This window comes from Balaenoptera ricei, chromosome 20 (assembly GCF_028023285.1).
Source record: "Balaenoptera ricei isolate mBalRic1 chromosome 20, mBalRic1.hap2, whole genome shotgun sequence".
In the NCBI taxonomy this organism is placed as follows: domain Eukaryota; kingdom Metazoa; phylum Chordata; class Mammalia; order Artiodactyla; family Balaenopteridae; genus Balaenoptera; species Balaenoptera ricei.
This window is the reverse complement of record NC_082658.1, coordinates 12,411,607-12,435,416: the sequence shown is the minus strand read 5'-3', so window position 1 is coordinate 12,435,416 and position 23,810 is coordinate 12,411,607. Positions and strand designations below refer to the sequence as shown.

Below are 23,810 nucleotides of genomic sequence, written 5' to 3'. Positions count from 1 at the left end.
CCACAGCAGCAGTCAGGAAGCCCCAGGTGAGCCACGGTTGGAGGAGACTCAGGGCCTGGGCGGCCAGGAGGTAGGCGCCTCCAGAGACTGGTCCACCCAGGTGCAGCAGGATTGCGGTCCCACCCCCAGCCTAAGTGGAGGGCCGGTGGGTCCAGCTCCCTTGGGCCCCCTGAGGCTCAGCTGGCAAGGCCCCATGGGGGTGGGGGACACCACTGAGACAGGCTGCAGACCTCTGGGACCAGGGCTCAGGCCAAGGACTCAAGTCAACTTCATTGGGGGTGGGGAGGGCAAATCAACCTGCTAAGATCCCCACAAGTGAATTAAGGAATTAGCCTGAGTGTGGGGCGGGGGGAGGTTGGGGGAGGCTGGCACAAGGCAGTTGTGCTCAGGAGCTTTGGCCCTACACAGCCCCTCCCTCCTCAAGGTGGGGCAGCACCCATTGCTTTGGGGATATCTGCTTCCCTGTGGGTCTAGGGAGGGCTGAACAAAGAGCTCCCAGGCCTGGGAGGAGCCAGCTGCCTGACGTCAGATTCAGGACTCGGCTGGGGTGGCGCCCAGCTTTGTCAACCCCCTGGTGCAGCCCCTCCTGGTCCTGCAGCTGCACATCTGGCTGCCTTCCCACTCCTGCTGGGCCCAGCCTATTCATTAATTCACTTGGCACAAGTATTGTCCTGTGCTGTGTACTTTGAGGAATTTTGGGGGGCTCCAAGAAGAGTGACCCCAGAGTTGCCCCTCTGGTAAGGGAGATCTTTGGTCTCAAGAAACCTAGGATTTGAGGCAGGAGGGCCTTCCGGTGTGGAGTGTTCAGGGGAAGCTTTTATAAGGCAGGACATTTGAGCTGGCCTAATAGACTTGATGGCTAGTGGGCGACCCAGGCACCACCTCCCTGATCCAGGAGCTCCGTGGACAAAGGCAGGAAGATGTCGGGCAGGGGCTGGAGGTGGGGGACATGGAGAGCAGCCTTGCAGAGCCAGATGTGGGGCTCCAGAAGATGTCTGGGGCTGATACAGCTGGAGGCCCAGCAGCGTTTTGCCAGCAGTGGGGTTTGGGAGCTCCTGTGTTGGTGTTTCGGTGAAGCCTGTTGGCCTGAGGGCCCTAGTTGCTGTCTGTGCTCCTAGGTGGCCAGAGTCCGGGTTTGGAGATTCACAGGTACTTGCCCACTCCGTCTGCTGGGCCCACCCCCCCACCCCAGAGGCTGCGAGTCTCATTTATTCATTAAGCCATTTACTATGGGGATGGGTGGGCGGTACTGGGTGCCATCTGGGGCCAGGGCAAGGGCGGGCCCCAGGGTGTGCCCGCGGGAGCCAGGCCAGGTCCACGTTCCAGGGTTGGGGTTCACGTGCTGCGACAGTCCGCGGCGCGGAGTGACAGGAAGACGTCGGCCTTGCACTGGAAGATGGCGCGGCCGTCGGGGAGCCGCTCGCAGCTCTGCAGGTTCGGGGTGACGTCCTCGACGCACACGGCCTGGGGGCGGGGGGAGGATGAGGGGGCGCCCGCACCCTCCAGCGCCCCGCGCCCCGCACCCTCCAGCGCCCAGTACTCACGAGGCTCCGCAGGCTGGGGCGCAGCTCCGGGAAGGCGCCGGCCCGTCCCGGGGGTCCCGTGCCCACGGGGGGCTCGGAGCGCCGCGCGTACGGCGACCTGCGGAAGCCGGACAACAGCCCCGCGGCGCGGCCCACGGAGTAGTAGCCCGGCCCCGCCGCCTGCTTGTACCACGCGAGGCCGGGGGGCGCCAGCAGCAGGCACAGCGCCAGGGCGGCAGCCACCAGCATCGCGAGCCCGGCCATGGGGACGCGGGTGGCGGCGGGCGGCGGGGAGCGAAACAGCAGCACCGGCGCCTTATATCTGCGGCTGGGCGGGGCGAGGCGCGAGGGCGGACGCTGGGACGCAGGGGCCTCCCCATCCCAGAGGGAGAAGCCCCATGGGGTCAGCGCCTCTTGGGCACAGGGGCGCGCTGGAGGAACAGATGGTCGAGAGCTTGGTGGTGATGAGACGCCCCCTTCTCCCCCACCCCGGCCCACCTCCCCGTTTCTGACCCTGCCTGCTCTTACTGGGAGGCGGCCCCCAGGCCACTCCCACCAACCTTGGTCCCTCCTGGGTCTGGCCTCAGTGGCAGCAGGGACAGCAGTGCTGCACTGAACCCTCAACTAGTCCGATGGCGCCCCAGCCCCGAGTCACCCCCGGAGGTCCCCAGCGCTCATGAGGCTGGAGAGAGAGCCACTGACTGCACTGTGCCCAGGGGACAAACGAGCAGTTCCCACCCTAAAGGGGAACCGACCAGAGGACAAGCGCTTCTTGAGGAGGCAGGGAAGTCTGGGAGGGCCTGGGGGCAGAAGTCAGTTTCAACAACTGGTCTGGTCCTCAGAGCTGGTGGCAGGACAGGCAGAATGGCACACAGGAGAGATGAGGAGGGGAAGCCAGGGGAGAGCATTTGCAAAGGCAGGTGCTGTGATCCTGTGCCACCATGACGGAGAGAGAGCTGAGGTTATGGGATCCTGAGAGGACCTGGTGTGGCCCCTGAGCTTCCCGGGAGGGGGCAGATGGCTGGACTCTGGGTGTGTGCAGGGCCTGGCAGGCAGTTGTGTGTCCAGCTCAAGGGGACCAAGCAGGCCCTGGGAGGACTGGGCTGGAACCCAGGAAAGAGTGGAGAGGAGCCCACCTGGCAGGGAAGTGGCAGTGGCCTGCCAAGAGGACCATGTGACCTGTGGCAAGCTGTGGACCCCTCTGGGGTGAGTGCACCTGTCCCAGTGCACGAAGGCTAAAAGCCTGGAGGCTGGGCTTCCCTGGTGGCGCAGTGGTTGAGAATCTGCCTGCCAATGCAGGGGACACAGGTTCGAGCCCTGGTCTGGGAAGATCCCACGTGCCGCGGAGCAACTGGGCCCGTGAGCCACAACTACTGAGCCTGCGCGTCTGGAGCTTGTGCTCCGCAACAAGAGAGGCCACGACAGTGAGACGCCCGCGCACCGCGATGAAGAGTGGCCCCCACTCACCGCAACTAGAGAAAGCCCTTGCACAGAAATGAAGACCCAACACAGCCAAAAATAAATAAATTAAAAAAAAAAAAAAAAAAAAAAGCCTGGAGGCTGGGCTCAGGGTCTGGCACCCCAGGTATGTGGGTACTTCCTGTCACAGGAGAGCATTCCTCAGGGAAGGAAGAACTCCAGGGAGGGGAGGCAGACTGGGGGTAGGCCAGATGGAGGCCAGACCCCCCAGTGGGATCCTCTATAGTTGCCACAGCCCACTTCCCAGTGAGGGCTGGTCTTCCTACTGGTCTGTGAACTCCTTGGTGACCCTGGAGCCAGACACAGTGTAGACAGGCCCCTAGAGTAGAGTTGCTGCCTAGAACCTGGCAGCTAAATAGGAGCACCCAGGAGGCTGAGCCCAAGGGTCCAAGATGGAGGGCACATGGCAGGTGACGTCAGCCATTAGGCTTGCTCAGCCGCTGTCTGTCCTCCTGCTCACACTTTCCAAACATCCTGGCCACGTGCTTTCCCAGGACAGACACCAGCACAAGGGCCCTGGCAGTTGGGCTTCGGGGCAAGGAGCACATGACCTCCAGGTTCTGTGAGGGCTTCCTCTCCTCTGGGCACAATGTTCAGATGGGAAGCGTGGTACCACATGGGTGACCATGCACTGCCCAGTCTTCTTGCCTGGGGACTGGGGACAGGTAGAGTAGTATAAACGTGCTTAGCAACCAGCTACAGGACAGCGGCCCCGACGGGGGAGGTCGAGAATAGACTGGAAGGAGCCAGTGCTCTTAAGACATGCAGCCTGCAGCGGTCTCCATCCAGAAGCTGCACAAGACCATTAGGTCTGGGACCGCTGCCCCCCAGGGGCCACCACCCCATGGGAGCTGTGGTGGAACAGAAGTGCTCAAAGATGTCCCAAGGGCTGTCCTTCCCTAGGAAGGGAGACCCTCAGACACCTGCGGACACACATCCTAATGTCAAGGACATCAGCCCTGACAAGGAGCTGGCCTTCAGTTGGAGCAGGGGAGAAAGGGATCAAGACAACCCATCACAGCTGCCTTGGCAGAACCGGTTCAGCACCACCAGCACCTGCTCAGGGACGGCCCACCGGCGGGAGGAACCAAAGCAGTGGCCACCAGCTGTGTCCAGCCAGGGTCCTAACGACCAGCCTGAAGAGTGGTCCCCAGGCCTCCACACGGCTAGGCTCTACAAGCCCCTGAGCCCATCCCTCCCGCCCCGGCTCCTCCGGTTGATCCCAAGCTCCTTCTCCTCCAGGGGATGTGACTCAGGGCCTCGCAGAAACCCATCGAGATGTTTATTCATGAGAGTTTTCATTTCGGCGCACACCAAGGCAGCCTCAGCACCAAGAAAACAAGCAATGGGAGGCCTCCGGCGAGGCTCAGGTGGTTTAATGAGTTTTACTTATTGGATAAAAGTGTCAATGTTGTGATGGAAAAAAACAAACGCAGCTCCAGTCCTCGTTTCAACCCTGTCACAGCCCAAAGGGGACTGTCCCACTGGAGACCATGGCCACCCAGAGCCACTGTGGGGGTGGGGCCGTCTCAGGGCGAGGGGGGAGTAGGGCAGTGCAGCCTCACTCCTTGAACTTCCACTCCTGGCGGCACATGGGGCAGTGCTGCTGCACCTGCTGCGCGTTGAGCCACTTGAGGATGCAGTGCATGTGGAAGCAATGCGAGCACTGGCCCCACACCAACGGGCAGTCGTCACCCGGCACCTTGCCTGCGGGAGGGATGAGAGGACCAGTGAGTCACAGAGCTCGGGACAAGCCAGGTGGGGGATGTGCACCCAGGGTGGCCTCGTGTCTCAGAGAGGACAGGTTTCAGGAGTGAAACCACGGATTCTGCCATGCAGCTGCCCCAGGTAAACATCTGCAAAGCCCACCCAGGCTGCTCCTGCTTCCACTCTCCCCTCCCAAGGCGGAGCAGCTCAGGGAGCTCAGCGGCAGGAAGAGCTCTGGCCTGGCCCACATCCCTGCCCGCTGGCCTCCCAGAGGCTGGGCCCATCTGCAGACACACCACAGCTCTGCCACTATCAGCTGGCACCTGTGATGCCAAGAAAGTTACATCAGTGTGTCAAGGAGCCCGCAGAGGTGACCCGCCTCTGAGCGGTGAACTAATCCTCTTGATCAAGGTGAGGTGGGCTGGGGCCTTGGGACCTAGACGGCTCCTTCCCTAGGTGGCAGGGACCCAGTGCAGTACCAGGGAGTGGGCTGGGGACACTGAGGTGCTTATAGCCCAGGCTGTTGGCAGCTGGTAGTGACACAGCACTACTTTCCATTTCCTTTCCTTTTCTAGCCTAAAAGGGTCCTACCTCCAAGGCCCAGGGTACCTGCTGCTGGCACTCCACCCCACACACCTGGAAATGCTACCTCCGTGGAGAGGGCCTGGCACAGAGAGGACATGCTACACTGCCTGTCATCAAGAGAAACTAGCCTCTCTCTGATTTTCAAGAATCTAGAAAACCCCATCACGCAGCTGGTGCCAGCAGAGCACAATGACCTCCCCCAGCCTCGAGTCAGGTCCCCACGGGCATTGAGGAGCTGCAGCTTGCTTCCGCCACCCTCTCTTAGGGGTGTCATTCCCCCAAATCATTGCCCTGGGGGCCCTTCACACCTATCAAGCACAAGCTGTATCCAGATGTCACTAGTGCATAAACACAGTGGACCAGCCGGACAAGCCAGGGTGAACAGGGTACATCTTGTCCACGAAGTGGTTCCTAAGTGCAGGTCTGAACCCCTGTGACCACAGGGCTGGTCTAGTCCTGTGGTCCTGGTCCTCACTCTTGACACCAAACACAGGGAGGGTTGACTGTACAATGCGTTAAAGAGATAACACCATGGCTGAGCCACATGACAATGCTCTCAGTACCTCATGTAGCACCTGCTCCGAGCTGCACAAGGAGCTGGGAACCTGGCCTGTGCTCTCGTCCAACCTCACAGTGCTCCCGCAGCCTCCGTCACCCCGCCTGACAGACAGGAGGCCAGGGCCACACGGCTCACGAAGGCAGATGCCCCTGCCTGAAGGGAGCAGGCCGACCAGGAGGCTGGTATGGGTGCCAGGTCTTAAATATCCTTCAATGGCTGCTGAAAACATGCAGCTCCTTCCCAATTCCCAAGCAGCCCCTGCCCCACAGTGGTACCTACACCCCATGGAGTCAGAAGGGATGGGCACTTCCATCTTTCTACTCTTTTGTTTGAGGCAGTGTTCCTCAATCTTTTAAAAAAATCCTTTCAATAACGAAACACCACACCCTTTCTGAAACTTTTATGACAAAACAACCAGAAAATAATTTACTTGGCAAATACAAAACGATCTAACTCACTCTGCTTCCCAGGCCAGGGGGGTGGGGCGAGTAGGACTCTGTGCCAGGAGCCCACAGTGTGTGACACCTGATTTATATTGGTTCCCACCCACCCAGGGTCTTTCCAACCTCAGCAGAACTATGCTTGGAATCACCCCTAAAACATTAGAGTCCTTACAGAGTCTGGAAGAGGGTGAGCAGGGGCCAGCCAGCCCATTGGTGGGGGTACCCAGCCATCCTGTCCGTTTGAGGCAGGGCTCCTGTGGGCAGCCCGCCGGGGCATCTGACAGCACAAGCGCAAGCCGACGGTGACTCATGCCAGTGCTGGTGGAATCTTCTTAACAAGACTTTCACTCCCAAAGCCCAGGGACGAGGAGCAGATTTAAGACAGCCTGAGTCACTCTGGATTCTCCATAGGAGTTCCATTTCAGCAGAGAAACCCAGCGTCACTTGATCTGTATAGAAAGCGTTCTGGGCTAGCCAAACACTTGCTCATTACAACTGGCCCACTCTAACCTCATAACCAGCAGGTCCAAAGTTCAGACTCTAAACCCCCTCTTCCTAGCAGCCAGCACACTGGGAAGCGGCCCCCGGTGCCATCTCTGACACACAGGCTCACTGGCCCGCATTAGGCCAGGGGCATGGCCACATAAATGCTTCCGAGGACTTTTCTTTTTTTTTTTTTTAATTTTTTTATTTATTTATTTAATTATGGCTGTGTTGGGTCTTCGTTTCTGTGCGAGGGCTTTCTCTAGTTGCGGCAAGTGGGGGACACTCTTCATCGCGGTGCGCGGGCCTCTCACTGTCGCGGCCTCTCTTGTTGCGGAGCACAGGCTCCAGACGCGCAGGCTCAGTAGTTGTGGCTCACGGGCCTAGTTGCTCCGTGGCATGTGGGATCTTCCCAGACCAGGGCTCGAACATGTGTCCCCTGCATTGGCAGGCAGATTCTCAACCACTGCGCCACCAGGGAAGCCCCCCGAGGACTTTTCTGTTCAGAGGCCACAATCTGCTGCTGAGAAAGTTGCAAGTACCTAGCCACAGCCTGTGTTGTACCCTTAGGAGGGTGGTTTTAAATGGATTAAACCAAGCCAGACCTTGTGCTTCTACTTTCCTTCCCTGTTATGTAAAACCTCATCAAGTAGAGCCAATCACTGATTTCCTAAGATTACATCCCACCTGTTTGATTAAATCAGGAAAGATTAGCCCCTGGGTGATGAGATTTTCTCTCAGGAGATGTAAAGATGTAAAGATGAAAGATAAAATAATATTTGCACTAAAATTCAATGATGTCAATTTCATGGTAAGAAGCAAAAACCTATGATTATTCCAATGCTCACAGCCCCACAGTGACAGGCCTGGTCACTGACTTCTCAGCAGTCCCCAAGTCCCACTTCTCTCTTGGGACCACCCTTGTCCCCTAGGCAAAGCCTTAGATCCTTTCACTTGGGTCTGACCAAAAACTAAATTCACTGGTGCAAAAATCTGCTTCTGACCCAAATGTATAACCAAACACTTTCACTTCACAGAACACAGTGGGGACAAAGGAACAATGCAAAAGACACCACCAAGAAGAAATCTGATAAAACCTGAGCGCAGGCATTCTGCAAGACAACACTTTCTGAAAGAATTAGATGTCTTTTTAAAAAAGGGTAAGAGAACTCGAAGCAGAACTGTTCTAGATTAAGTAGCGAAGGGACAAAGTGATCACACCTTGGGTCCTGGCTCACACCACCCAATAATAAAAAGACATTTGGAAACAACTAAAGAAATCTGGACAAGGACTAGGAATGAGGGGCAACAGTAAGGAACTATCGTCATGTTATCTAATGTGACAACAGTGGTGGGTAAAAGCACTACATTTAGAGACGCAGCTGAAGTGAGTGGGGTGAGGCTGCACATTTACCATTAACTTTAAAACATCTGGGCAAAAACAAACAAATACGGACACATGTTACCCATTGTTCTATGTGCTGGATGGGGGATGACCTTATAACATTACGTTTTTTTGTTCGCTTGAGAATTTTCAAATAAAAGGTTTTAACACAACTTTTTGTTCTACGTGTCTCATAGCGACTTTCATCAGGATAGGAAGCTGTGCTCTTTTTCTTACAAAACTTTTGACGGAGTCTTTGTACAAATATGGGCCCAAATAGCCTAGCTTTTCTCTATTAACTTTTCTTGGGGAAAGGAAACCAAACCCTAGGGACGCTGTGCAGGTATTTCTGGGGACACGCCAAGGCCGGAGGGTAAGCAAAGCTCGAGAGAGAGCGGGCAGGGGTCACTCACAGTCCGGGCAACAGCCATTGAAGGCCATCCGGCAGATGCCGCAGTTCTCGTCGTTGGCCACCCAGAGCCAAGTGGCCACGCCGTTCCAGCACTTGATCTTCACCTTCATGGCGCGGGGAGCCTGCGGGGAGGAGAGAGACCACCAGGCTCCGTTGAGTCTGCAGAGCTACAGCACTTGGGAGCCAAAGAAGGAGTGCCGCCCCGAGCCAGAGGGTCAGCGCAGGCAGGAGGCGCCGCCGAAGGGCAGCACAAGCTGTCTACAAGGGGGCTGGGGCTGGGACCGAGTCCTCGGGAGACCCGGACGCTCAAGGCGTCTGCCAACACCGCACTTGTGCGCGGGCGTCCAGAGAAAGGCGCGTCGAATTCCGTTAACAATTGCAAAAACGTGCAGCAACTTCTGAAGGGGACACAACCGACGAGGTGAGATGGAGACCCACGCCCGCTCCCCACGAGGTCACGCCGGAACAACCCCGGGCCAGGTCGCGCGAGCCGCACCCCCTCCCCGCCGCGGAACTGGGGTGCGGGGTCTGGGTGCGGTGGGGGAGGGGCAAGGGAGGAGCAAGGGAGGGTCGGCACGCCCGGCCCCGCCCCAACGGCCTCACCCCCACCGACCTAATCGCGCGCTGCCCCACCCGCCTTCAGTTGTGAGCGCCGGCGCCGCGCGGGAAGGTATGTAAACGACTGCGGCCGCGGCTCGGCAATTCTCAGCGGCGCCCGCCGAGCCCCTTGGCCCAGCGCGCACGCGCCTCCTCGCCCCTCGCCGACGCCACCGACCCACAGCCAATCCACGGCCGCTCCGAGGACGCGGCACCGGAAAACCCCGCGCGGCGCAGGAAGTGACGCGCCGACGTGCTGACGCGCGGGCTCCAGCCGAGGCCGATTCCGCGCCCGCCATGGCCGACAAAATGGATATGTCTCTGGACGACATCATTAAACTGAACCGGAGCCAGCGAGGCGGCCGCGGCGGGGGCAGGGGCCGCGGCCGGGCCGGCTCCCAGGGCGGCCGCGGAGGCGGGGCGCAGGCCGCCGCTCGAGTGAACCGAGGCGGCGGACCCATTCGGAACCGGCCGGCCATCGCCCGCGGCGCGGCGGGCGGCGGCGGCAGAAACCGGCCGGCGCCCTACAGCAGGGTGAGTGCGGAGGCCGGGCGGCGGGCCGCGGCAGGGGAACGGGCCGGCGGCGCGGCGCAGGGGCGGGCGACCAGTCGGCCAGCCGGGCTGGGGGGCGCGGGCGCCGGCCGGCCGAGCGGACGGGGAGGTCGCGCGCCGACCGGGCTCCAAGGCGGAGACCCCGGCGGCCTTTGTCTTGGCTGGGCGCCCGGCCTCATGGCGCCGGGGGCCGAAGGGCCGTTGGCGCGACCGCCCGGGAGACGGGAAGTTAGGTGGAGGGAAGCGAGAAGTTGCGGGACGTGTGGCCCCGGCGGTCGGCTGCGGCCTGGCGTGGGCGGGAAGCGGGGGCTGCGGGTCCCTCTACGCGCCTTTCTCCCTGCCGTGATGGGGGAGGGTCTTGCTATGGTCGTGAGGGAGAGGGTCAGCTGTGGAGTGAGACTCACGGGTCTCTTTCTGTTCTTGTGTTTCCTTTTTCTTTAGCCGAAACAACTTCCTGACAAATGGCAACATGACCTTTTCGATAGCGGTTTTGGGGGTGGTGCCGGCGTGGAAACCGGTGGGAAACTGCTGGTGTCAAATCTGGATTTTGGAGTGTCTGACGCTGATATTCAGGTAAGGGAATTGAGCTTCTCGGTGGGCAGGTCACCCCGCACGGAATTGATTGTGGTGTTTGGGACGTAGTCCTGAATCCCCACCCACCTTAGGACAGTGAGCCCTCGCAGGCACCCAAGGGCTAGCCACTGTCCCTTGTAAGGGGCTCCAGGAATGCAAAGCAGAGGTCAAGCTAGAGTTGAAAGTCTGACCAGTGGGTCAGTTTGTGTTGGAAGACAGGCCCCCAGCTTAGTCTGAGGAGCCACTGCTCTTCATTAGTAAGACGTGTTCTGTGGATGAAGGCCCTTTGCCTGAGCTTTTGTAACAGAAGCTTGGTTGAATGTGTGTCGTTTCTGTATTATTGAAAGAACTACGTTATTTGCTTTCTTTACTTTGTGCCTGTTTTAACGGTTTGTTGCGAGGAGAAAGCTTTTTCTCTGTAGAACTGACAAAGCACAGAAGCAGGATGGTGCCAGCGTCACTGTGGCTCCATTTGCCTTAAGGCCTATGTTTTATATGGAATTTTGTTCCCTGTCTTATTCTCACTTGTTTTCACCCCCTGGGTTTTGTTAGTGGCATGATTGTCGAACTCATCTTTGGTTGAAGCCTCCTTTTCCTCTTTCTTTTCTTTTCTTTTTCTTTTTTTCTTTTTTTTTTTTTCCCCCCTTTGATTGAACCCCAAAGACATTTAAATTTGCTTTCTATAATGACGGGGGTCAGTCCAGGAGATGGCTGGGTCAGGGTACTGGGCCTTCCTGAGTTCAATTTCCCAGAGCCCAGCCACTTTACTTTACCGTGGGAGGACAGAGCAAGGCCGGTGAGCACTCACAGTGTCTCAACACTTTTTTTAAGGTGGTTTCTGGCATCCACTGGAAACCGCTTTTGGTGAACTCCACTTCCCGCTGTGTGCCTGCGGCCGGAGTAGCCCCACACTCTGGGTTCCCTCTCCAACTCCCAGCCTGCCTGAGGTCAGGGCAGTTTCCATGGCAGCGCTTGACTTCAGGCTTTGCGGCAGGCTTGAGTAGGAGGAGAGGGAAAGGTGAGCCAGAATCTGCCCTGGGGGAGGGGCTGGGTCAGGGCTCCCAGTCAGCGGGCCCTTGGAGCTGGTCCACAAGTGGATAGAGCCCCTTGCTCTGTGATCTTGACCTTTGCTGCTTCTTGGCACAGTCCTTGGGTGTGTTGTAAATTTTCCTTTGTTGAAGAAGATAGCGACTTAATTTTTGTGCCCTTCACTGGTGGGCTTTGTGATCCTTTACCTGCATCGTGGTACAGATGTCAGGTCCCCAAGTGGGCAGGAGCCCTCGGGCCCAGCTGCTCTTGGAAATTGTTGTCCCACCTGTCCCATCCCATACCCCAGATCCCACTACCACTGCCCTGCCCCCAACATGTATGTCTGCCTCCCAGGGAAATACCCCAAAGCAGTTCATACTTCCAGGGAGTGTCCCTGGGGCTCCAGAAGAAAAACTGCTTTGCTGACAACTGCTCTTTCTGACTCTCAGGAACTCTTTGCTGAATTTGGAACTCTGAAGAAGGCGGCTGTGCACTACGACCGATCCGGCCGCAGTTTAGGAACAGCTGATGTGCACTTTGAGCGGAAGGCAGATGCACTAAAAGCTATGAAACAGTACAACGGTGTCCCTTTGGATGGTGCGTTTGGGATTGGCCGAGAAAGGCTACAGCACTGTAGCCAGTTTGTGGAGCCTGGGGCTGGCCCCAGCCCTGCAGGAGTAGGACCCCCTCTACCTGAGGACACTTTGTATTCGCCCCTTTGTCTCTCTCTTCCATTCTGCCACTTCTCATGCTGCCCCGTACATCTGGACCAACTTCTTGTGAACCCCCATCCAGCAAGCTACATCCCTCCCCTCCTTCAGCTCCTTCCGGAAGATTCACTTCTGTGAAGCTTTCTCAGAACCACCATAGTACACCTCTGAGTATGGGGCTGTAGTCGTAAAGACAAAGGTACTTTTCCGCTTGTGAGCACCCCGGACACCTGACAGACACCCACCTACACTGGGTGGAGAAGGAGCAAGGAGGCGCTGGTGGGGCTGTCGTTGGCAACATTTCGTTCTCCCACCAGCATCTCCAGGCTGTTGCTCTTGTTGGGAGCATTGAGGTGCACAGCGCCCCTTTCTAGTGCTTGCGTGGAGGCCAGGTTGTGTGCCGCCAGCAGGCCTCAGAGCCCTCTAACAGGAGCTGGCCCTCTTGTGTTCTCTGCCACAGGCCGCCCCATGAACATTCAGCTTGTCACCTCACAGATTGACACACAGCGGAGACCTGCACAGAGGTGAGTTTGGGGCCTCTGGGCGGGGCTGGCCTGTGGGTATCCACTCACCCCGCAGGCCTTTCCAGGCACGTGAGCAAGTTCCCTTTTTTTGCTAGCGTAAACAGAGGCGGGATGACTAGAAACCGTGGTTCGGGAGGTTTTGGTGGTGGCGGTGGCACCCGGAGAGGCACCCGTGGAGGCAGCCGGGGCAGAGGCAGAGGAACCGGCAGGAGTTCAAAGCAGCAGCTTTCTGCAGAGGAATTGGACGCCCAGCTGGATGCTTATAATGCAAGAGTAAGTCCCAGAGGAAGACTGGGTGGGGGCCGGTCAAAGACCAACTGGAGAAGGACCTCATTTTGAGTGAGAACCTCTCTTTCTCTGTTTCAGATGGACACCAGTTAAACAGACCGGCAAATCCGTGCATGGACCAGGACCCGGAAGTCTCGTCCGTGCTCCCTGGTGGGAGGCGTGACAGACTGGGGCTGTGTGGCCAATGATGGATTTGTTTCTTTTATGTTTTAAAATAGGATTTAAAATTCATGTAAAGGTTTCCTTTTTTTTTTTTTCTTTTTTTTTTTTTTTTTTTCTTTTTTTTTTTAATTCTGAAACAGACCTGTTTTGTACTGAGTTATTTTTGGGATAAATTTTACTGGTTGCTGTTGTGGAGAAGGTGGTGTTTTCACCTTTGCCATAATAAAATAGAAATGTGTGTAGAACTGGAACTGTTTAATTCATCTCACTCTTGGAGTCCTCACCTGGGCCAGAACTCTGGTGTGGTCTGGCGGGCAGGAGGGACACAGGATCTGAGGAGGAAATGGGGCAGGCCTGCCAGGCACATGGCACTTGGCCTGCAGGAGGATGGTGGCTGCCGCTCTCCCATCTCTGTTCCCGCAGATCCGAACTCCTTTCTCTCCACCCCCAGCCCCAGTAGGTGGGAGGATTTGGAGCAGTGGTCCGCTGCCTGTGCACTGCCTGCACTGCCAGGTGAGGGGCGGGGTGCCCTGTGTTTCTGCCAGATTTCAGATGGCCTCTGGGTTGAGCTGTCCTTTCCTTCTGATGCTCCGGTTCTCAGAAATGTGATTTAGCAGTTCTGACTTTGCAACATAATCCCCTCGTGTTTCTTGTCTTTTGTGTCATCAAGGAAGGAGCACTGTGTTAGGGTGTTTCCTTAGTTACGTACTTGATGATGTAGCTAGTGGGAGCTGCGGAAGAATATAATTTGATCTGCAGAGAACTGGAGGGGCTGGCAGACACAGGTGCCCATCTGGACCACTCCTGGGACAGAATAGAGCTGGACAGTGACGTCACACGCTCGAACGCCAGTGACCTGCCATGCAGTTTCTGTGGTTTAGGAGGCGCCGAGATCCCTGTGGGATGCAGGGCATGGACACCCCTTTGTGCCCCCTCTCCTGAGGGCATGCCTGTGAGCTACTCACAGGGTCCTGGTTCTGTGGTTCACAGGTACATTCCAGGGTGGGGTGGGAGGGGGAACCTTTATCACCTGATGCTGGGTTGGTTAGAATATGGTGACAGCTTTTTGAGAATAGAGACTGGGGGGAGGGGTGGGTGGGGGCCTGCAGAATGGAGCTCAGAGTCACCCCAGCCTTGTGGCAGCCATTGGCTCTTCCGGAGGCAGCTGCCATGGCCTGCAGCTCAGGAGGCTTCCAGGCTTCCATGTTCGGGATGGGGCTGGAGTGAGTCACGAGGAAGGTGTGTGATTAAGGGGTGGCCCTTTAACTGTCAGTTACCGAACTATCACTGCAGAGCCAGCGGCTGCCACTTGAGCTGCCTGAGCCATGTCAGGCACTGAATGGAAAGATGGGTGAGGTGACTCATCCCTGCCCTCAGAGGAGCCCAGTCTAACGCGAAGGGATCATCCAGGGCCCGGCTTTAGGTGCCGTGGTCGTGAGGGGTGGGTGTGGTAGAGGTTGGACCATCTGGGCAGAGCCGGGCAGCATCCCTGAGGAGGTGGCCTTGGGCTAAGCAGGCACGTTCCAGGCACGGAGACTGCCTTCTGGATGTTGGGAGAGGAGGTAGGACATCTTGCTCTGCTCCGCCTGGAAGCTGAAGAGCACCTGATTGAGGGGTGCGCTGGGCCCAGGCCAGAGGCTGTAAATGGTGGGACTAGTGGCCCCTGGGATGGGGAGCCGTGGGCTGTTGGCTCAGGTGTTTGGAGCTAGTGATGGCCAGGATTTGGGGGCTTGTGGGGCATCGTGAGGAGTGGCCAAGGGGTGCTGCATGGGAGGAGGATGTCGTTAGTGAAGGGAAAGTTCCTGGAAGAAAGCAGGCCAAGGACAGGGGCCGTGCTCAGTGGTGGGTCCAGGGGGGCAGAAACACCGGATGTGGGTAGGCATCCAGATGTGGACCCAAACGAGGGTTGCTTTGAGCTGGATGTCTCTGACCTGGAAGTTGGCTTGGGGACACTAGCTGGAGGTGACAGGAGTAGGGAGGGGGTGACGTCATGGTTGCTGGAGGCCTGTGGTGGGGAGGCGACTGAGTCAAAAAAGCCTGTGTTTTGGCAGGGAGCTGAGAGAAGCCTCCCCATCACTTTAATCCTCATCTTATTTGTGAAATGGGAAACCTCGCATTACTTCAAGGGCTGGAGGACCATGTGCTTTGCTGTTCACGCAGGGATACTCTTGGAAAGAAGGGACTGGTGAGTGTGCAGGGGCAGCTTCTGTGCTCCAAGGCAAATCAGGCTTCTGGTCACCTGAGGGCAGTGCTGGGTGTCCCCTGCGATGGCCAGCACTTCATCCCCCAAAATACTGGTCGAATGAGTGAAAGGATGAAATAGACTTGGTGCTCTTGCACGTTTTCTCCTTCACGTTCTTTGCTCAGACGGTGGATTGCAGTCTCGCAGACCGGGTGGATGGGGCTGCCCCTCTTGCTGGGTCAGGCCCCCACTGGGATGCGCCCCAGCCCGCCTCCCACCATGTGGTCTGAGTGGAAAGCTCAGTGATTGGTCCAGGAGTGGCAACATGCCTCGCTTGGCTGGTCAGTTAGTCTTCAGGATTTTCAAAGGTGTTGAGAAGAAAGCCAGCGCCAGGTAGGGTGGCACGCCCACAGGCACTGGGGCTTCTGGGCTCTGATGGGACGCTCAGGTGGAGAGGAGCCACTCAGCTCCTGGGTGTGTTCCTGACGTTTGCTTGATTGAGCAAAGATACACGTGGTTTACAGAGCAACGTGGATAAGGAGGAACAGCCCTGTCCCTTGGCAGGTGATGTGAAACCCAGCAGGAGTCAAGGTGCCAGAGTCGTTGAACAGTTGTCACACTCAGACATGGTTTGAAATACCGGAAGAGGAACGTTGCTGCGTCTGTGCTCAGCAACAGTTCTCTAAACAAGGGTTTGTTCTTGAATGCAGGGAGCTGAGGCTCTAATACAGGAAACAACGAGAAATTATAATAGTCTAACAACTACAATAGAAATAAGTGAAGCAGAACATAGAGCATTTCTGTTCTGCTGGAACGTACATTCCAATGGGGGAAAGGTGGGAAAAGTGAAATACAGGATGTCAGGTGGTGACAAGGCTGTGTAGGAAAACAGCAGAGGGTGGTAAGGAGTAGGGAGAGGACTTTGCTGATGAGGTGGAGGTGTGAGCACCTGGATATTTGGAGGGGAGCCTTGCTGGCAGCAAGAAGAGCAAGTGCAAAGGTCCTGGGGTGAGAACGCCAGGACAAACCAGAGCCTAAGCGTGGCTGGGTGGAGGTGGCAGAGGTTGTGGGGCCTCACTACTGGCTTCTGTGCTAGGCTTTGAAGGAAGTAGCCCTGTGGGGGCATCTACCAGAGGTGCAGCCTGGCCTGGGGAGGGGCCGCCAGGGCCTAGCATTTGGAGACTGACGTGGGTGACATCCATAGACAATGACTGAAAACGCAGAGATGATGGAGTGGGCTTTTGTGTTTTTGTTTCAATGTGTATGGAATGTGAAGTACTCTTAAGAGCACTAGTTTTTTAACTGAAAAAATAACACATTCAGTCAGTACAAAAGGGTAATGATGTAAACAATCACCTTCCCAGGATTGTCCAGAGGAGACCCTTGTTACTGCAGGATTTTTTTTTTTTTAATGAGAGCTTTATTAACATGTAATTGACATACCATAGAATTAACCCATTTACAGTAATTTTACTACATTCACAGAGTCACCAATCCACCACCACATTCAAATTCCAGAATATTCTCATTACCCCAAAAAGAAACCCATTAGCTGTCATGCCTCAGTTCCCCTCCCTTGGCCTCCATTTGTCCACTTTCTGTCTCTGGATTTGCCTGTTCTGGACATTTCATACAAATGGATTTATACAATATGTGACCTCAGTGTCTGGCTTTTTTACTCAGCATAACGTCTTTGGGGTTCATCCTTGTTATAGCCTGTGATAGTATCCAGTCCTTTTTCTTGCCAAATATCCTGTGGTGGTTATTTCACATTTTGTTTTATCTGTTCATCAGTTGATAGATATTTGGGTTGTATCTACTTTTTACCTATTGAAATAATGCTGCTGTGAGCATCTATGTACACATTTTTATGTGGAGGTAGTTTTCAGTTCCTGTGGAGTAGAATTGCTGGGTCATAAAGCAACTAAGTTTAACTTTTTGAGGAGTCGTGGATCTTTGCACAGCAGCTGCACCATCTTCCATTCCAGACAGCAGTGATAAGGGCTCCAATTTCCCCACTTCCTTGCCAATAGTTGCCGTCTATTTTTTTTATTTTAGCCATCTATAGGGTGTGAAGTGGGATCTCATTGTGGTTTTGCTTTGCAGTTAGTTATAATCTTTTTTTTTTTTAATTTTTTTTTTATTTTTGGCTGTGTTGGGTTTTCGTTGCTGTGCGCGGGCTTTCTCTAGTTGTGGTGAGCGGGGGCTACTCTTCATGGCGGTGCGTGGGCTTCTCATTGCGGTGGCTTCTCTTGTTGCGGAGCACGGGCTCTAGGCGCGCGGGCTTCAGTAGTTGCAGCGGGCGGGCTCAGTCGTTGTGGCTCGTGCACTCTAGAGCACAGGCTCAGTAGTTGTGGCGCACGGGCTTAGTTGCTCCATGGCATGTGGGATCTTCCCGGACCAGGGATCGAACCCGTGTCCCCTGCATTGGCAGTTGGGTTCTTCACCACTGCGCCACCAGGGAAGTCCTATAATCTTTCTTTGTTAAATGTCTGGATTGAATAATAGTTATCATGGATAACACATTCCTCCCTGGACAATTTGGAGGCCTTTCCTTGCAAACACTCATAGCCTAAATGGAATTGAATGTCCTGTTATTATCACCAACATTCATCACATTCAACAAAATAAAATCGTAAAAGGTTGATTTAGTTGAACATCATGAGTGCCTGTACTCCAATTTTACAAAGATGAATACAAAGATCTCTTTATATTACCTGTATTCTTTAGATTTTGTAGAAATGCTCAATCAGAAATGATGTGATCTTGAAATTGACATAGCTAGCATCTTCCCTAATTTCTATTCAAGTCAGCTTATTTCTCCATTTAACTGTGCATGTTCTTAAGTGTCATTTTGTAATTTTGATATTCAGCTTTATAGAAAAGAAGTGAGAATCATACAGAGAATTCCTGGATCCTCACCCAGACCCCCAGATGGAACCCCGTTCCTTTTTTTGTGTGTGTATGATTTTTTTTTTTTTTTTAATAATGTTGGGGTGGCATTTTTCACCAAGTTTCTTTATTTATTTATTCATTTTTGCTGTGTTGGGTCTTCGTTTCTGTGCGAGGGCTTTCTCTAGTTGCGGCAAGTGGGAGCCACTCTTCATCGCGGTGCGCGGGCCTCTCAGTATCACGGCCTCTCTTGTTGCGGAGCACAGGCTCCAGACGCGCAGGCTCAGTAGGCCTAGTGGCTCACAGGCCTAGTTGCTCCACGGCATGTGGGATCTTCCCAGACCAGGGCTCGAACCCGTGTCCCCTGCATTGGCAGGCAGAATCTCAACCACTGCGCCACCAGGGAAGCCCCCCCTGTTCCTTTTCATTCTCTGTTTTTTCTGAACTGATGGAGAGTAAGTTACAGCGTGATGCCACTATACCCCTAAATCCTTCCACGTGTATGTCTTTAAAAACAAGGACATCATCTTACGTAATCAGACCTTAACACTTGATAACAATACCGTTATCTGAACCGCAGACCTTATTCAAGTTTAGCCAGCTGACCTAATAGCTTGTGTTGTAAATGCTTTCCCTGGTTCACATGGAAGAGGAATGCCTGGGCCACTGCCTTGAGCTAAAGATGTCTGTAGTCGTCTGTAACTGGTAGTACTTAGCCTTTTCGTGTCTTTTGTGACCTTGACACTTTTTGAAGATCAGTCTCATTGGGGATTGTTTTGCTTCGTTATGATTAGTCCAGGGTTATGTATTCCAGGCAGGAATACCACTGAAAGGGTTTCCCATGGGGTACAGCATGGTGGTCTATCTGTCTCATTACCCATGCTGTGACCTTGCTTGTGTGGTTCAGGAGGAGCTGCCAGGTTTCTGGACTGTAGTGTTATCCTTCTCCCCTTTATAATCTATAAATTTATTGGAGGAGAACTTTGAGACTAAATGAATACTTGTTTCTCACCCCATTTTGCCTGCTGATTTTAGCATCCTATGATGCAATAATTATTATTATGGTGTTTAATGGTGAGTTTTTTACATTTCCCCCATTCTTTCAACATTAATTGGAATTCTTTTCTAAGAAAGAGCAGTCCCTTCACCATTTATTCGCTTATATATATCAGTATGGACTTGTGGATATTTATTTGATTCTACGAGTCATAATCTGGTAACTGTTAACTCTGTTGCTCAGACTGTTAGGATTCCTCCTGTGCCCTTTTGACATGTCATGTCCTTTTTTTTGGGGGGGGGGCTGCATTATATGCAGCATGTGGGATCTTAGTTCCCCAACCAGGGATCAAACCCGTACCCCTTTGCAGTGGGAGTGCAGAGTCTTAACCGCTGCACTGCCAGGCAAGACCACCATGTCCTTTTTTTTAAAAATTTATTTATTATTTATTTATTATTTATTTTTGGCTGTGGTGGGTCTTCGTTTCTGTGCGAGTGCTTTCTCTAGTTGCGGCAAGCGGGGGCCACTCTTCATCGCGATGTGCGGGCCTCTCACTGTCACGGCCTCTCTTGCTGCGGAGCACAGGCTCCAGATGCGCAGGCTCAGTAGTTGTGGCTCACGGGCCTAGTTGCTCCACGGCATGTGGGATCTTCCCAGACCAGGGCTCGAACCCGTGTCCCCTGCATTGGCAGGCAGATTCTCAACCACTGCGCCACCAGGGAAGCCCTGCCATGTCCTTTTTAAAGCACTTCCTGACTTTCTGGCCCCAGGAGAGGCTCCAGGCTCACCTAGTCCCTGGCTCCTTTCATGGAGACTGGTATTTAGCAACCAAGATCTGGATATTGGGTATGCTCATTGCTACTGAGCTGTTGTTGCTTCTGAGCCCTCTCAGGACAGAGCTAGGAACTATATATACTAATTCATGCATACACATCTATATTCATTTCTGTATCTATTTAGCTGTATATATGCATTTTTAAAAACCATGAGTTCATACTGATATCTCTGATTCCAACCCAATTCCATAGGATTCCTTCTCACCTCCCCTTATTCGTAAATTCTTTCCCTGACAGTGAGAAACCTGGCTCTCATTATCAACATGATATTTGCTTATATGATATCAATCCTTTAAGTGTCCGCCTAACCTGATTTTAGAACTCTAACATATACCCCTGTGAGAAGCATTTACTAACTAGGATACAGAATTGGGTTCTTCTGTGAGCTGAGCTCAACGCATAGAAGAGTATCCAGTGAAAGTACTGGTTTCCAAAGTTGCTTATGTGAGTCCTTCTCTTCCACCCCCTTCAGAGTAATTTGTGTAATTTGTACTATAGTTAGTTTCTTGTGTTACACTTTGCATTCCATTGTGGCTTCCTCACATACCCTGGTTGATTTTTTTTTTTTTTTTGGTAATTTACATATATTACTTGTTATGGAATTACATATGATTGTATAATTTTCATAAATGTTTATATGGCTTACATTAATTAGCTGTTATTATTAATGAGTCACCCTGGGATCAACTGACCATTTAGGGGAAAATAGCAGTAAATAATATACATCATTAAAGATTTTAATATAAAAATAAACCATCAAAGTACCAGGAGATAATCTCATTAGTTTTATTTTTTTAATTTAATATTATTTTTAAATTTATTTATTTTATTTATTTTTGGCTGCACTGGGTCTTTGTTGCTGCTCGCGGGCTTTCTCTAGTTGCGGCAAGCGGGGGCTACTCTTTGTTGCCGTGCGCGGGCTTCTCTTTGCCGTGGCTTCTCTTGTTGTGGAGCATGGGCTCTAGGCGTGCAGGCTTCAGTAGCTGTGGCACACAGACTCAGTAGTTGTGGCTCTCGGGCTCTAGAGCGCAGGCTCAGTAGTTGTGACGCATGGGCTTAGTTGCTCGCGGCATGTGGGATCTTCCGGGACCAGGACTCGAACCCATGTCCCCTGCACTGACAGGTGGATTCTTAACCACTGCACCGCCAGGGAAGCCCAATTCTCATTAGTTTTAAATACATCAGCTTGTCTAAGCTAGGCCAGAGTTAATTTTTATGTTATCTATGTGGGTTGTAGAAACAAATTATAAAATGTTTTAGAACGTTAATTGTAAATTAATATCTGTATATAAAAATCAATGTGAGCATTCCAGTTTTTTTAAATGTACAAAGCCATCATAAACAAGCCATTCAAGTTACCATTAATGATTTCATAGAGTTAATATTTCTTTCTGGGTTGTTTTCTGTTTTGTTTTTTGTTTTTTTGGTCCTTGTCAAATATATAAACATCCAAGAGTTGATGATGATACTTAAAAAAATCTAATGTTCACCTTTGGAGATTACTTGGGCACTAATTCATGCTAAAAATTGGCAAATAAAAGCAAAGGAACATGGGCTTCCCTGGTGGCGCAGTCGTTGGGAATCTGCCTGCCAATGCAGGGGACGCGGGTTCGAGCCCTGGTCTGGGAAGATCCCACATGCCGCGGAGCAACTCGGCCCGTGAGCCACAATTACTGAGCCTGCGCGTCTGGAGCCTGTGCTCGGCAACGAGAGGCCGCGATAGTGAGAGGCCCGCGCACCGCGATGAAGAGTGGCCCCCCTTGCCACAACTAGAGAAAGCCCTCGCACAGAAACGAAGACCCAACACAGCCATACATACATACATACATACATAAATAAAAAGAATGTAAGCAGACAAGAATAGCATTAAAAAAAAAAAAAAAAAGCAAAGGAACAAACATTTAATCTGTTTTTTTCTATACAAACTGTAATTTGAAGGGATTAAATAGCTGATGACTGGAGGTTCTTTTAAAAGAATTCCAGCTAAGAAATGCAGAAATGTTAGAAGAATCACCATTTTGTGATGCCTAATAAAATGATGCATGTTGGGAAGAGTCCTCAGCAGCTGCCGTGGTGATAGATGATGGTGGGCCAGGCAGCTCCTGGAGCCTACTGCACCTCACTGCAGGTGGGACCAGCAGAGTGTCCCCTGAGATGAAGCATTGGGAAGCCCACAGCACCTCCCGAAATTGACCTGGGGCTCATCCCCCCTGAGATGTAAGGGGAATAGAGGACCACACCATACTACACCACACCTAGAGGATTCACCTAGCAAATCCAGAAGTGCCCGCGGGAAGTTCTCACCACAGGTGTCCTGGCTTCCTCCCCACCTAAGTGCCACAAGCATAGAAAAGGAGTCAAAAGTGACTGTGGTATAATAAATACGTAAATTGATCTTTGTCCCTGGTTCCTGGGACAGAGCTCCTAAATCCCTTGGAATTTCCTGAATGATAGGATCGTCTTTTGTTATTCATAACAAGGCCCTTTCAATTTATGTTAATGAATGACTCTTGGTGGGCCCCCGGATAGTTTCAGGCTGGATGCTGGTCACTAGAAAGACCAAGACTTGATTATTGGGTTGGAACTCCCAGCCCCACCCACTCACTATCCCCTGACCTCTGGGGAGGGGAGAGGGGCTGGAGATTGAGTTAATCACCAACATTCAATTATTTAATAAGAATCCGCCTGCCAATGCAGGGGACATGGTTTGAGCCCTGGTCCAGGAAGATCCCACATGCCATGGAGCAACGAAGCCTGTGTGTCACAACTACTGAGCCTGCACTCTAGAACCCGAGAGCCACAAACTACTGAGCCTGCGTGCTGCAACTACTGAAGCCCGCTCGCCTAGAGCCCTTGCTCCGCAACAAGAGAAGCCACCTTAATAAGAAGCCCGTGCACTGCAACGAAGAGTAGCCCCCGCTCGCCGCAACTAGAGAAAGCCTGCACACAGCAATGAAGACCCAAAGGCAGCCAAAAAAGAAAAAAAACTATATGATGCCATCATTTTAGGACATTAAATTGGCAAAGATATGTTCTTTTAAAAGATTAACACAAGCTTTTCTTGGAAAGGGTAAATCCAGGGATTTTCATAGAGATGACATGATCCTACAAGTACAAAATCTTAAGGAATTACACAAACTTTAAGAACTAGTAAATGAGGGCTTCCCTGGTGGCGCAGTGGTTAAGAATCCGCCTGCCAATGTAAGAGACACAGGTTTGAGCCCTGGTCTGGGAAGATCCCACATGCCGCGGAGCAACTAGGCCCGTGAGCCACAATTACTGAGCCTGTGCGTCTGGAGCCTGTGCTCCGCAACAAGAGAGGCTGCGATAGTGAGAGGCCCGCGCACCGCGATGAAGAGTGGCCCCCGCTTGCCACAACTAGAGAAAGCCCTCGCGCAGAAACGGGGATCCAACACAGCCATAAATAAATAAATAGAAATTTAAAAAAAAACAAAAACTACTGAGCCTGAGCTCTAGAGCCTTCAAGCCACAGCTACTGAAGCCCGCGTGCCTAGAGCCCATGCTCTGCAACATAAGAAGCCACTGCAATGAGAAGCCCGCGTGCAGCAACGAAGACCCAACGCAGCCATAAATAAATAAATTAATTTTTAAAAAAACTAGTAAATGAGCTTAGTAAGGTTGCAGAATATAAGGATATAACATCAATACACAAAAATCAACCAACAATTCAAAAATGAAATTAAAATTCTATTTATGTCAATACAAAAAAGAATAAAATTGGGACTTCCCTGGTGGTCCAGTGGTTAAGACTCTGCACTGCCAATGCAGGAGGCATGGGTTCGATCCCTGGTCAGGGAACTAAGATCCCACATGCCACTCCACGTAGCCAAAAAAAAAGGAACAAATTTAACAATAGAAGTGCCAGACCTGCA

At 53.0% G+C, this 23,810-nt stretch overlaps 3 protein-coding genes and 1 non-coding gene across 4 annotated transcripts; 2 read left to right on the top strand and 2 right to left on the bottom strand.

The window, feature by feature from the left end:
• Positions 1-1,207: 1,207 nt before the first annotated feature.
• NPB (neuropeptide B) lies at positions 1,208-1,972 on the bottom strand. The gene is made up of 2 exons (XM_059908060.1): positions 1,545-1,972; positions 1,208-1,464 (listed from the first exon to the last, which is right to left on the bottom strand). Exons 1-2 carry the CDS (start codon positions 1,785-1,787, stop codon positions 1,336-1,338), a joined length of 372 nt encoding a protein of 123 aa, XP_059764043.1. The 5' UTR covers positions 1,788-1,972; the 3' UTR covers positions 1,208-1,335.
• A 2,389-nt stretch (positions 1,973-4,361) lies between these two features.
• Positions 4,362-9,345, bottom strand: ANAPC11 (anaphase promoting complex subunit 11). Its single transcript, XM_059908062.1, has 3 exons — positions 9,189-9,345; positions 8,577-8,697; positions 4,362-4,709 (listed from the first exon to the last, which is right to left on the bottom strand). The coding sequence occupies exons 2-3, from the start codon at positions 8,683-8,685 to the stop codon at positions 4,564-4,566; spliced, it is 255 nt and encodes an 84-aa protein (XP_059764045.1). The 5' UTR covers positions 8,686-8,697; positions 9,189-9,345; the 3' UTR covers positions 4,362-4,563.
• An 80-nt stretch (positions 9,346-9,425) lies between these two features.
• On the top strand, positions 9,426-13,255 carry ALYREF (Aly/REF export factor). Its single transcript, XM_059908061.1, has 6 exons — positions 9,426-9,706; positions 10,166-10,297; positions 11,776-11,923; positions 12,497-12,560; positions 12,656-12,833; positions 12,927-13,255. Exons 1-6 carry the CDS (start codon positions 9,470-9,472, stop codon positions 12,939-12,941), a joined length of 774 nt encoding a protein of 257 aa, XP_059764044.1. The 5' UTR covers positions 9,426-9,469; the 3' UTR covers positions 12,942-13,255.
• Positions 13,256-23,663: 10,408 nt separating this feature from the next.
• TRNAG-GCC (transfer RNA glycine (anticodon GCC)) lies at positions 23,664-23,736 on the top strand. Its single transcript has one exon. It is a non-coding gene; the product is annotated as a tRNA-Gly (tRNA).
• The last annotated feature ends 74 nt before the right edge of the window (positions 23,737-23,810 follow it).